At 41.4% G+C, this 13,762-nt stretch overlaps 1 protein-coding gene across 5 annotated transcripts in view; it reads left to right on the top strand.

Moving 5' to 3' along the window:
• The window catches only part of LOC139607763 (RIMS-binding protein 2), a 61,458-nt gene that overhangs the window by 32,399 nt on the left and 15,297 nt on the right, over positions 1 to 13,762 (top strand). For 3 of the 5 annotated variants that reach the window (XM_071460945.1, XM_071460944.1, XM_071460940.1), the window contains exons 7-18: positions 1,843 to 2,010; positions 4,530 to 4,613; positions 4,762 to 4,851; positions 5,176 to 5,298; positions 5,382 to 5,486; positions 5,727 to 5,777; positions 6,489 to 6,521; positions 8,473 to 8,653; positions 10,181 to 10,386; positions 12,064 to 12,170; positions 12,261 to 12,370; positions 12,458 to 13,333. In XM_071460945.1, coding sequence (XP_071317046.1) covers positions 1,843 to 2,010; positions 4,530 to 4,613; positions 4,762 to 4,851; positions 5,176 to 5,298; positions 5,382 to 5,486; positions 5,727 to 5,777; positions 6,489 to 6,521; positions 8,473 to 8,653; positions 10,181 to 10,386; positions 12,064 to 12,170; positions 12,261 to 12,370; positions 12,458 to 13,333 — 2,134 coding nt within the window. The remainder of the gene's footprint in view (positions 1 to 1,842; positions 2,011 to 4,529; positions 4,614 to 4,761; positions 4,852 to 5,175; positions 5,299 to 5,381; positions 5,487 to 5,726; positions 5,778 to 6,488; positions 6,522 to 8,472; positions 8,654 to 10,180; positions 10,387 to 12,063; positions 12,171 to 12,260; positions 12,371 to 12,457; positions 13,334 to 13,762) is intronic. The other 2 variants (XM_071460941.1, XM_071460942.1) reach the window with 2 other exon arrangements.

Raw genomic sequence — 13,762 nt, 5'->3', positions numbered from 1 at the left:
GCCCCCGAATTGGTGCTGAGCAGTCACAATGAGTTACCAACCCTATGTTGAGGTCTTCTTTATCCGCTGCAACGCTTGAAAATGCTACTGAAAAAAAAGCAATGCACATTACTACACGTGTGTAAGAAAGCTGACATGAAGCACCTGCACTTTTAACAAACAGCTATTTAATAGACTTTCAACTGTGCGGTGCCAGAAAACTTCCACATTTTTATTCTGCATGTGGAAGTTATACAGAGGATAGAATTAAAGTGTGCTGGCAAAATGGATGTCTTGTTATATATAGTATTAAATAATACCAATGAGAATCAGCTGCTTTATGAAACAAAGGGCTGGTCTGGTTGCTTTAAGTGAGAATGACTGCACACATCAGCCCAAAACATTTTCCAATCAAGTCATGTTAAGTCAATTACAATTCAGTTTCTTATTGGAAGTACAGTAGGACTAAATCTTTCTCTGAACCTTGGTTCCCTTCACTCCATCTCAACTCCAACACGAGTGAGGTTGAACTGGTCGGTAGTTTTGCTGTTCAGCAGCGTCTTTATGGATGAAGACTTGATATCGGATGTAACAAGTGTGTGAACGACCCAAATGTATATATGTATGTATATATGTATATCATTAGAGAAATGTAAAATAAAAAATAAAGAGGAATAAAAATTTTTTTAAAACTTAATAAAAAGAAGCCTGTGGTCCCAGAATATCCCAGGCCTGTTTGTTTATTTATTTATTATTTCATGACAATATTATAATAGGGAACAATTAAATCAATTAAAATTAACTATTTTCCATTGATTTGCTTATTTTATAAAATATCTAACACACATTGCAGGTATTTGGGGGGGTTGCAGGTTTAATAGTTCCCTTACAAAGAAATTGTCAGTACAGGTTATGAATATCTCCATGCTGCGTTCTGATGATCCCAGTGGAAACTGTGCCTGAAGTCTACAGTGCTGCAGTGCTGTACCTTTCAGTGACTAACAATATAAAGGAAAGGAGAGTGTAAAGGAGAGATCCCCTTTGCAGCACGTGGCAGAGTGCCTTTGATCCTGTTATTGGGTCATGGCCTTGGCTGCACTAGCACAGTTCTACTCTGAGCATAAGTAGGTTTGCTCTAAAATTAGATACTGATTCCCGACTCTTAACCCCTAACCAATGTCAGCCTGTCCCCCACCTGGATCCCAGTTAGACAAATCATACAAGTGCTAAAGATGAATGTATAGCTGTAATTAGTTCACAAAAAAGTAACCTACTGTGAAACATTCAAGTCATTACATGCAACCTAATTAGGAAGGACAGGTTCCTACTAATGAGTTCCAGTCATGTTGCAGGCTTGAGGGATTCCCCCTGGATTACTCATTGATTGTAGTTGGACCACTGGGAAGGAGGCTTGCAGCTAATCCCTCACTCACAGCAGGGGGTGTAATGTTAAGTGTTACTGTACAGTATGACAATGACATGTTTGCTTCTTTCCTACTAGTTGGTCTTGTTTTGAGGATCAGAACAGAAGCTTTTTTAGTAAAACATAGGGCTGCACAATAACTGCAACTTTTGATAAAGGTAAAAAGTGTGACAACATACCTTTTTAAATATAAATGCATATTGGCAGCACAGTGATGGCCCCAGCCTACAAATGATATTCTACAGATGTAAAGGAACATGCTTGGTTGGTACAACACCCCAGCAAAAATCACATATATTTTTTTAGTGAAAATAAAAAATGAAAATGAAATGAAAAAATGGCGTCGTTCAGCCCTAGTAAACATCTTGCTTGCTGGCTTTTCAAGATCATCTCTGTAAATGTAAAGTGACTGACTGGATGATTCTTCCTGTCCCTGTCAGGTTGCAGGAGAGACCCCGTGTGTGGCATTAGATGAAGCTCCATCCAGGTGTGAGAAGACTCCCGGAGAGGAGGAGGAGTCGGGGCAGCAAGTGACGCCCTCACCGGGCCTCAGCCCGACCCCCTCCCATCAGGAGGAACACACAGAGGAGCAGCGCCTACAGTTTCTGGTGAGAGCATCTACTACTGTACTTAGCTGATACTTAAAAATATCCCCAACATGTAGAGCACAACCATGCTGCAATTTTTTCTCATGAATGTAGTTTGATGCTTTTTTCAACATTATCAAATACAATGTACTAATTAGAGCTGTTGCTTGTTATTGCTGAAATTAGAGGCTTAGTAAAGCAGGGTTTGCTAAATGTCACCAACATGGCTTTCAAACCAGTCCTTTCCCCCAAACAGTTGTTCATGAGAGTCCTGTACATCTCCTAGCAGCTGGAACTGCATATTATGCCTAATAGTAGGGACAGCGCTTTGTTATCCACTGTGCATGGGAAACTGAAGCTTGAATTTCAGTGCTGTGGCTGAGCTGACTGCCACTGAAGGAAAAACTAGGCTCAGTTTGTTATGTAATGCTGGGATTATTTTGATCTTGTCCCTTGGAAACAGAAGAGTAGCACATTGGCCTTGCTGATTCTACAAGTTGGTCTCATGGCTTAAATACACCATATTTACCCTCTCAGCTTTGCATTCACTTTCTTGGTCAGGATGGAAAATAGAGATTACTGAAGTTGTTTTGTTGCATATTAATGATATTGTACATTACACCAGCTGAAGACAACTTAGAACATAGGTTTAGATAGATATAGATTGGATTATAAAGCAGCAATAGTGTCAATGACAGGCTGTATGCATTATCGGGTGTGTTAAATTGAAAAGCTAAATTCACTTTCATTTGAGCATCAGTCATTATTTCATGGCTGTTATTTGTCTCTATTGGGATCATATCTGCTCTACCCTCACTGGTCTTGCACTTGTCAGTTGGTAGCGCAGTTTTGTGCTGATGTACATGTATGTTTTTAAGAAATGTGCTGATTTTTAAATTCTGTTCTCCAAAAAACACAGTTTGGTTAAATGTGTAGATTCTGTCCTAATTAAAGCTGCAGAACTATGAAGGGAATGAAGGGAGTCAGAGAATACTGAATGTTTATATGATTTGTTTGTTGAGAGGATCTTAAACATACATACAACATAAAGAGAACAACTGAGTCATGGTAAAAAAGTGAGATCTTAGCAGGATTTCTAAGATGAGCTAAATGAGTTGCAGATGTAAGACAAAGTCCATCAGCTGAGTAAACACTGACATCCTGTATAAATCAATTTAGCTCTGAAAGAATGCAGGTTATTATTTTTTAGCTGCAAGTAATGTTGGTTGGTCCACCACTTTGGTCCAGACTGAAATATCTTATTAACTATTGGATGGATTTCCATGAAATTCTATACAAACATTTATCGTGCCCAGTGGATGAATTGTAATAAATTTATTTTTTTTCTTCTTTTCATCTGGTACTACCATCAACTCAAAATTTGAATTTGTCCAATACTTTAGTTTATGACTGATGATTTTGTGTTTAATTAGCAAATGTTAGCATGCTGACATGCTAAACTACGATTGTCAAAATGGGCATACCTAAACTCCTAATTCATGCTGTACATCAGCATGTTAGCATTGTCATTATGCACATGTTAGCATGCTGATGTTAGCATTTAGCACAACAATGCTTACAGTAAGTACAGCCTTACAGACCTGCTAGCATGGCTGTTAGACTCTTCAGGTACTGGAAATATCACCTGAATGCCCATGGCACTGTTTTAACTTTGGCCCTTTTGAAAGTCCCATTAAAAATACCCTTTTTGCATCATTAAGGCTAGAATGAAAACACAGGGTTAGAGGAGAAACAAAGTGATTGGCAGCTCCATGTGTGTCAAAGGAGACATGTGGTAGTCAGTACCATCCTCTAGGCAACAGATGGATTTAGCGTATGGGGAACTGAACAGTCCAAAAAATGTGAAAAAAGTGTCTGTGTTCAATGTCAAATTCCAGTCAGTACAGCCAGACATGGTAGTTTAGCTCCACGGGCATAGTTTGACAATGAAACAGAGCATAAACAATATACACAGTATTCAGGTCTTTAAAGCTGTGATCGTTCCACAGTCAAGCAAATCAGATCACAGATTGCAGTTTAATTATCATTATTGTCTTGCTGTGTCACAACTGGTGAGAGTACAGTATCTCTTCCAGTCAGCTGCTGGTGGTCTGCAATTAGCCTGTCTGTTCTGTAGCTTCCCCCCACACAGTCAGTCACAGTGGTAATACTTGATTGAGGTCCTGTGGCTCCGCAGAAATAAGCTGATTTCTCCTATGCTGGTCCTGCATGTAAGCTGCATTTAGAATAATTAAAGGATGCTAAGCTTTGTAATACCTCATTGCTGTCATGTCAGAGGTCAATATGGAAAGTAAAGCCAATGTATGCTGCATTTGCAATGTAAATAAAAATCATGGATCATTACATTACATATTGTTTTTCATGATTTTGCTGTTGTACAGTTTATCCTGCTCTTTGTTTGAGGGTTTGTTCTGTTTAAAACCTTTTTTTAGACCTAGATCTAGTTTCAGAGCCTCTGTCAGGTTTCAAAATGAGGATTTAGTGTAACTGTTTATGCTTTGTTATCATTGTTGGTCCAGGAAAGTGAGCTGAGCAAGAAGAGAAAAGAATGTGAAAACCTTGAGCATGAAGTAAAGAAGCGACAGAAGAGATGTCTGGATTTGGTAAGAAATCTTCTTGCTCCAGTATTTCCTTCTCTTGTGCTGCCTGGCCGCCCTCCAGTCTAGTTTAAGCACTACTGTGGTGGACATAGTGATGACTTGGCAGACATGGATTTCCTTAGTTTTACCTGAACTTGTGGTTTCGTAACAGGAGAGCCAGCTTGAGGATGAGCGAGGCAAAAATGAGCAACTAAAGGAGGAGGCAGATCTCCTCAGGAGGAAGGCACAGCTGCTCGACCAGGTCAGTGTCTCCCTGCGCTGTCGACATCCATCCTATGTTGTTTGTTTGTTTGTTTTTTTGATAACCTGGATCATGTCTGTCATAGCTGTTATAATAATGTTTATTTTAGCCCTCTAACAAAGCTGATCTCAGGATACAGTGATGTTAAAACAGAGGCTAACAGGTCACGCACCACAAATCTTCCTATGATCAACGAGATTGTAAATAACTTAAACAACAGTTTGATTTAGTTCAGGTGTAAAATGACTGATGGGAATGATGGTTATAAGGAGAATAATTTCCTTCAAAATGATCCAATCAAATAACCTGCTGTTGTTTTCCAAGACTCGGGCTGAGAATGAGGAGCTGAGGGAAGATCTCTCTGAAGTGACCGCTCTACACAATTCAGTTCTCGAGGAGAACCAGAGACTCCGTGCCAAACTGGAGAACCTAGAGCAGGTCCTAAAGGTACAGTTGGGGTCAGATACTCTGTGTATGATTTTCAGTTTCACTCCTTACCATTGTCTTCTGATCGTTTTTCTTTCGAACAGCATATGCGAGAGGTCGCCGAGCGAAGGCAGCAGCTGGAATTGGAACATGAGCAGGCACTGGCTATCCTTAAGTTCAAACAGGATGAAATCAAACGGTTACAGCGGGTAAGAACTGCTGCCTCTCACACACTCTCCATGTGTCCAACAGAAATATTTTTCTTGCTTAAATCAAACCCTTATGACCCCTTGGTTGCTTTGAGCAGAACTATGGGAGGTCTTGTCCAGCAGGAGGCAACCTTTGGGCACCTATAAAGCGCTGAGTTTTGTCATCAGAGCTGACTCTGAGTTAGAATTTTATGAACAAATAACAACATTACACTGACTTTAATTTCTTTTGATCATCAGGCTCAGTTATTCGCCAAGAGGGAGCATGAAGGAGTGGTTCAGATGCTGGAGGTGAGTTGGTATTACACCACTGTGACTACTCATCAAAGAAGACAAGCCAATAAATGATTTTATACCATACTGTGTTTTTATTAGCTGTCACTAAAGCCCTGAAGTTCCTCCAGGAATTTACTATGAGTTGCCAACATAAAAATCGAAGCTTCCAGTGTTTGGTAAAGCCGCACAAGCCAGCACTGCCCGATTCCTGTCTGACGTGATCAAATCTAATTTATTATTCAAGGTGTTTCTTACCCCCGTTACAACAAGCAAAAAGAGTAAGATGATTTAATTCCTTTTCTGAGTTGACAAAAGACATCTCATTGCTGCTGAAGCAGCATGGACGTACAGCACAATGGGCTCTTTATTCTTATCTAAACACCTGGCAGACAAGCAGTTGAAGAAAATACTTTTTTTGTCATTTTTGTCACACTCATGGGCCTGGAAAACCGTTTGAACAGATGGCTTCTCTGCTGTTGTGTGACGTTCATGTGCGCTCTCCGTGCAACACACTTTGAATTTAAAATGGGTCCAGACAGCCGATGACAGTTGAAGTCCCCGTCTGTCTCACTGGCTGCTGGTTTTGAATGGTGAAAAAAAAAAAAAGACCCAAAAGACTTAAGAGTAAAACCCCAAAATTTCATCATCCACACTTGGTGACAGTATATGTCTGCTCCACTGTGCATTTTGTGATTGTTCCTAAAAGAAGTGTGTATTTTATTTTAGGATTTGACTCAGCTTGTGTTGCGGAGGGAGCTGGTAGAGTATAGTTGCTCCTGTTTTAAAAATTGCTAGTTTCCTTCCTCCTGCTTTGTTTCATTCACTTTCTCTCTCTCTGTTTAAACCCAAAGCATCACAGGAGAAAGTCTCTTTCCTTCCCAAGAGCCTCGGCTTTGTTGCCAAGTCAACACACAGCCTCAATCTGTGAAAAACATTTTTTTGAGAGATTATAAGAAATATGTGTGTTCATGCAGAAGACAGGCATTGGCTGCTGAAGGCCAAGAGACATTCTACTGATACTGGCTCCTGACAGGGATTTTCTGGTCAACCTGGACTCAGACTGCTGTGTTTCGCCTTCATTAATCTATTTTGACTTTTTTTCTCAAGCATGTATTTACTTTTGTGTATCCTTTTTTTGTCCTTTCTGTTATCTTTTTGCTAACCAGAGTACACTGGACTGCATGCAGGTACTGTTAATCTTTAGCCTGCTTGACCTCCTGCTTATTCTAAATTAAGCATCTCTCTGCCAGAAAACTTTCCCCAGCCCCCGTAGATAGAACCCCCAGTTCCTTTTATTTAAATCCTTTAAGTTGACAGAACATAATCAGGTTTGTGCACCATTTGTGTTTTTAGAATACTTCACTTGGACTTGCCCTGCACTAAATAAATGCTTCATATATGTTCAAAGTGGCCATTCAGGCCAATTTGAGGCCGATACATTTTTTAGGTTACCAAAGTGTGTATAAATCAGGCCATTCACACTGGGCCAGATAAAACTGCATCTGTGGCACAGTTATCACTCCCAGCTGCACTGAACACACTTATCATGCTTGTCATGCTGGTCTCTTACTTGATCTAAATAGACTGAAGAAGAATTTCCCTTTGCATGAATCCAACTCATCACTGAGTCAGATAACCGTTTGTAACAGAGTATTCATTTGAGGTGGATGTGTGATTTTTTTCAGTGTTTAATACTCACTACCACTTCAGCTCAGTGTAGCTAGGTAACAGTTTACTGCACACTCGGGGGGGTTTGCGTAGGTGAGAGCTAACAGGAAATGTTGTTCAGACAGTTTCATGCACAGGCTTTTGTCAGATCAGCCTGCCAGGAAACTCCCACCACAACCGGAAGTGAAATCAGCCACATATAGAAACTCAGCAGGGCTGAGGCCAACCTCTGTAGTGTTCTGGCAAATAACTATGTTGTCTAGTGACTTTGTTAAAGTGATTACAGTATAAAACAGAAGCACAGTATGTAACTTATCACAGCCTGTCTTACCTTCCAGCTCTGGTTTGTACTACTGTTTCCCATCTCACCCGAAAACTACCCGCCTTTATTTCCCTCTCATTTTCTTCCCTCTCAGCCTGTAATTGCTTGTCACTTGTTTCTACAGCCTTAACATATGTTTCAGTGACAGTTTATATTGTCTGTCTCACAGAAACCTAACCTCAGATTGTAATACTTTGTTAAATAATACATTCTTTATCCTTATGTAAGAAGAAATGTGTTAACCGTATATTTGCCATATTGTGTTCAGCTACCAAAATAATCAGAACTGTGTAAAATCAGATGTAAAATCTGATGTGTCAGTCATGTGTGTATATTAATGATAGAAAAAGTTAAGAGAAAGAAAATGGATGTACAGGGATAAAAGGTTTCTGCATGACCCTAACAGTTTATTAAGAAGGTTACTTTTTCTTTCTCTTAGATCCCTCCACATGACTGATGTATTACAGTAAACCAGCTGTGATTCTCTTAAAGGAGAAATTCACCTTAAAAGAAATCTAGAAGAAACTAAATTATAGCACTTCATTACACGGTTGCCACTGAAATGTATTGATCATCACAAATTGATGATATCCTATTTAATAGTGTCGAAAGATGGCATTTCCCTTTTAAAGTCAAATTGCACTGTTAAAAAAACTAAAAACTGTGTTTTGATATAATGTTTATGTGTTCTCCATGTGTGTTGTTACGCCTCATGTGTAGTCGAAGGTGCGAGAGCTGGAGGAGAAATGTCGCAGCCAGAGCGAACAGTTTGGCTTGCTGTCCCAAGAGCTGGAGAAGTTTCGACTGCAGGCCTCCAAGGTGGACCTGGCCGGCTCCAGCCTCCTCAACAACCCCAGCCTCTCTGTTCTGACCAATGGGGTGGGCCTGACTACAGAGCGAGGTGAGCCACACCAGCATGGACATGTATTCACTGCCAAAAACACATCTTACTGAGAGAATAGTGGTTGTTGAGCACTTTAGCTCATGATAGGTTCTTTGCTGCACTTAGATGTACCTCTGATGAGTCTCTCCTGTGATAGAAAAGCTAATTAACAACCAGCTGAGAGGAAAAGGTCGCTGTGCTTTTTTGCATATCAGCAAAATGTTCGGGGTAATTAAATGAGTTTGATATATACACAGGGGCGTCAACAGCTACATATCTTTGACGTAACATTGTTTACATGGATGATGAGTCAGAACAAAGCAATAAAGTCAAAGTGTCACTGTGAGTCAAGCTTTCTGCCTTATTCAGTCTTGTTTCAAGATAAACCTCCAGTTAAATCATTGTCTAACCATGATTCAACTTTCATAGTATATACACAGTGTTTGTTAGTGTTTTTGGATCCTTTCAGTTCCAAATGAAATCTTGTATTGTCACTAAAAGAGGAACTGAGTCCTGACAAAGCATGGCTTTGGAAATAAAGAGCGTCAGTCCACTCGTGGACCATCAAAAGCATCCAAATCCTTTTTAAACTGTCCCATCAGGGATGCGTCTTTTCAGGTTTTAGTATTTTGTGTCATTCAAAGGGGATTTTTTTTTTTTTTTTTGTTAGTGACTTTGTAGTTTCCTTTTAAAAAGTAAGGGCACATGAAATGATGCCTAAAATGATCTTAATGCCTGTGTGTTTCCTTTTTGTATCAGTAAAACAGATTGAACATCATAGCTGACGTTTCACCTGTGTGTGTGTCACATCTCAGCTTCTTCTACTGAGGCTGTGAATTTATTCCACAGGCATTTTAAATGTTTACACTAACAAGAAAGATTTATTAAAAAAATATCCATTATAATGCAGTTCCATCTACAGCTGCCTTAAAACTAACAGTGCAAATCTAGTCAAAATCTTTCCCACTGTGTGTATCCAACCTCTTTCTCCTACACTGTTCATGTGTTTTAGACTGCACAGGTGGCTCATGGGATATGGTGTCTCTGGGTGAAATAGCCTTCTGGAGTCTCGAGGGAGGTGACACTCTCTCCTGCCCCGAGGGTAATGATCCGCTCGGTACGCTCTCCGTCTCTGTTACCCATAATATGTGTTGGGCACCGTCACAAAAGCACGGCATGTTCTGTCATCTCACCCACACCGTCACAGTCCAACACTGTAACAGAGCTTGTCTGTGATTCTCACCATCTCATGAGGGTCAGAGAAGTGTCTGTGGAGTGTGGACCCGGTTAAGCCCCTTAACAGCGCTGGTGTGACACACGTTGCCACAAGGTAGTGTGACCTCTAACCTCAGACAGATGGAGACAGGATTTTTCCTCCACTGTTTAATCAGCCAGGTTCAACCTTGAGCCTCCTGCATGTCAACCAGCGACCCCACCCACCTGAATGCTGACGGATTCAACCAGGTTAACCAGTGAGAGGACTGGAAGTGTCTGTTAAACTAGTGGATTATGTATTATCCTCTTCCTCTCTCTCTCTTCTGCTAGATGTGGCCACTGCACTGCGGATGGGGGCCACCCCCCACGCTGCAGGGTTGTCCAGGGTGGAGCGCTCGCCTGTCACCAAGCATCGAGAGCTGCCCACCATCAGCGTCAGCAAGTCAGGCTCTTCCTCCAGCAAGTCAGAGACCACACACCTCACCCCCAAGTCTGACACCCACCTCAGTCCACACAAATCAAGCCCAACACATGAGGTACAGCTCTAGGAATGTAAAGTGTATCTCTTTTTTACTTATTCAGGAATCATACTTGTTTTTTTTTTTTGTTTGTTTTTACTTCATTCATTATTCATCAGGGGCAGCACACATTAATTAACATTTGGATTAGGCTGAAAGGCTTTCAGCTGCAGACCCTGAGCAGGCTGAGGTTATACATTAAAAGAAAGATACCAGATTATACAGAGGTCACCTCTGACACTCTAATGCAGTAAGTAAGCATGGCCTGAAATGATCTTTTTGAATCCTTAATTAATATTGCCACTACATTTAAAGCTGCCAGAACCTCGTCATATCTGTTAGACCCAGGTTTAAATGGGCTGGTTAGTGTCAAACCTCTGGTTGGAGCCTTGTGAAAAGCTTCTTCAGCCTCTTTATGTTCATCTAGGTTACTTTATTGTTCGGGACTCCTGCTTGCAATGTTTCTGCTTTCTTTGTCTCTACATAGACAGGCAGATCATTCATCAAGATTACCAAGGCGGCTATGCATGAGTACATTGATTGTGTGGATTTAATGGATTAAAAAGCCCTCCTTAACCTCTCTGTCATCTCATGCGAGTACAGGCCATAGCTACACACTAGAGCTCCCTCTGCTCATACATAAGAGAAAATATTTGGATTAGCTGCCTTTATTTTGTATTTTTGTGGTGCCACGTCTCCAAAGAGTCGGTGACTGGTCTTGCATGGCAGACAGGGTGGTGGTCTTTCCATTTCGTCTGCCCACAGTTCAGTAAAGCTCATATTTAGTGAAATAATCCACTGGCCACTGTGGATTATGAAGGTTATACAGTAGTAGTTGTAAGTGATTATCCTTAAAAAGGTTTTCCCAGGGAGCTATAAATATACAATCTCTCCTATTGTGTTGTGTGTATTGTCGGTATGAATGAAAATCTCAGGCATCAAGATGATTCTACCAACAACAGTGACTCATTAATATTGCTCACCATATAATAAGAATATTTTACTTTCATGTGCACAGTCATTAATGGTGGTTAATAACTAGTTCTGTATTTACAGTAAATAGAGTTATCTTTCTAGACAGTCAAATCTTTCAAAATCATTTACAGTCAAACATAATGATTTCATTTACAGTCATTTCCAAACAGTCATGGCCTTTCAAGATAACAGTTTTCATATGCATAAAACAGACTGTACACTCATCTCACTCCAGATTTTATAGTACTAGTACTCTCTGCTAGAGGCAGGTTTCAGTGTTGAGACACATGGTAAGAAGTTTCAGAAAATGCCCTCTAGTGTAAGTCGGGTAAAGAAAAAATATTTGAATCATAAATTGAATCAACACTACTTTAAAACAGTTAAAGAGAACATAATAACTTTGTGAAGGGAGGATTTATTGCAGGACTGTTGTATTAGACTGGGTTAGTTTTATCTAGGTGAACCTAATAAACAAATGTGAGTGTGATTTGGTTGTTAGTTGTTCATAGTACAACGCCTGTTTATTCAAACCATTTCACAACAATTCCTCTGCTTCTACTTTTCACTAAAATAAAGTTCCAGGTTTACCAGTATGTCCCTCCACTGCTTTATAAAGTGTGGATTTGCCATTTTAAAAGAATAATGATTATATTTCCTGATATTAATGAATGCAGTTTTAGAAGGTCTCAGTGATTCACCATCTGTCACTGGTGATCTCAGGTGGACACTGCCAGTGAAGTAGAGGAGCTCGACATTGACGTGGCCCCGGCACCTTACACAGCCAGCAGAGGAGCAGCCAAGCTTCAGGTTTTCATTGCAAGATATAGGTAAGTATTGTACTAAGGCAAAGTCAACTCACTGCCTCAAGTTTGCTAATATGTGATGAAATAACATCCTGGCAAATTTGCTTTAAACAGCTATAATCCTTATGATGGCCCCAACGACAACCCTGAAGTGGAGCTGCCTCTCACCGCTGGAGAATACATCTATGTGTATGGAGACATGGATGATGATGGCTTCTATGAAGGTAGGTCAAGAAGATAATTTATTGTCTCTACATTTTCTCGTTCCTGTCTGTACGTGGTGTTCAGTATTTCACCGTGGTTCCTTTCAGGTGAGCTGATGGACGGACGGAGAGGGCTGGTCCCCTCTAACTTTGTGGAACGTGTATCGGACGACGACGTCATGAGCACTCACCATCCAGAGACAGGGGACATGTCCCATAACTCCCTGCTAGACAGCAGCCTGCACAGTGCCAGCCACCAGCATCACCTCCACGTAGGCGTCAGCGCCTCAGAAGTGACAGAGGCCTCCGCTGCCTCTGGCCCTGCCTCAGCCCCTTTAGATTCAGCATCGGCCTTGGCTGTCCCAGCCCCCCTCACCAACGGCCTGGACTTGGATTTGGAGGAGGTGGGAGTGGACATTGTGCCTTACCCACGTAAGCTCACCCTCATCAAGCAGCTTGCCAAGAGCATCATCATTGGCTGGGACCCTCCGTTGGTGCCGGCTGGGTGGGGCAATGTGTGGAGCTATAATGTGTACGTGGACCAGGAGCTGCGGTTCAATGTGCCCTTCGGTGCCCAGACCAAAGCAGTGCTGGAGCGGCTGGACATAAACCTCAAGGCCTACCGAGTGTCAGTGCAGAGCCTGACAGAGAAGGGCCTCTCGGACCAGCTGCGCTGCAGCATGCTGGTCGGTCGGGATGTTTGTGTGGCGCCCACACAGCTGCGTGTGGAGAGGATCACCGCCACCTCTGCCAACCTGACCTGGCTGCCCAGCAATAGTAACTATGTGCACATTGTGTCCTTGAATGAGGAGGAGTGTGAGCTGGTGAAGGCTGGCTGCTACTCGCTGTGCCTCAATAGCCTCTTGCCCAGCCTGCAGTACACAGTCAAAGTGGAGGCACGGCCGCACCGCACGCCATGGGAGTTACCTGTGGAGCGACGTGAACACAGAAGCACTACAATCACCTTCACCACACTGATGGCAGGTCAGGATTTAGTAATTTCTCTAATATCTGATGCTCTCTAAATGTGTCAAACTACACTTACACATAGTCTATGGTTCATGACTGTTTTCCCCTTTCAAAATAAAACGAAGCATTTAATTTGGATAAAAGTAAGAACATGGGAGGCTCAGTGCGGCTCAAATCCTTGATGCCATGAGGTAATTCAGATACACACGTTTTACTCACACAGCACATGAGCATGGCAACCTGACAGTATGTTATTGGTGTGAGATTTGTGATTCAAATTTACTATAAAGAAAAGAATAAAATGTCTGGATCTGGAAGGAAATGTACGGATTAGATACCTGTGTTTGTGTTCAGGGTTGCAAACATTAATCTTTTGCATGGAAAATGAAAAGTAGCTGCTTTCACCGACCTCCCAGTCAGATGGTTACATTCTCTAAAATTGTT

Source organism: Trachinotus anak, unplaced genomic scaffold (genome assembly GCF_046630095.1).
Source record: "Trachinotus anak isolate AG129_WGS33_773 ecotype Australia unplaced genomic scaffold, CSIRO_AGI_Tana_v1 ptg000024l, whole genome shotgun sequence".
In the NCBI taxonomy this organism is placed as follows: domain Eukaryota; kingdom Metazoa; phylum Chordata; class Actinopteri; order Carangiformes; family Carangidae; genus Trachinotus; species Trachinotus anak.
Note: the sequence above shows the minus strand (reverse complement) of the source record. Positions and strands in the feature narration are given on the sequence as shown.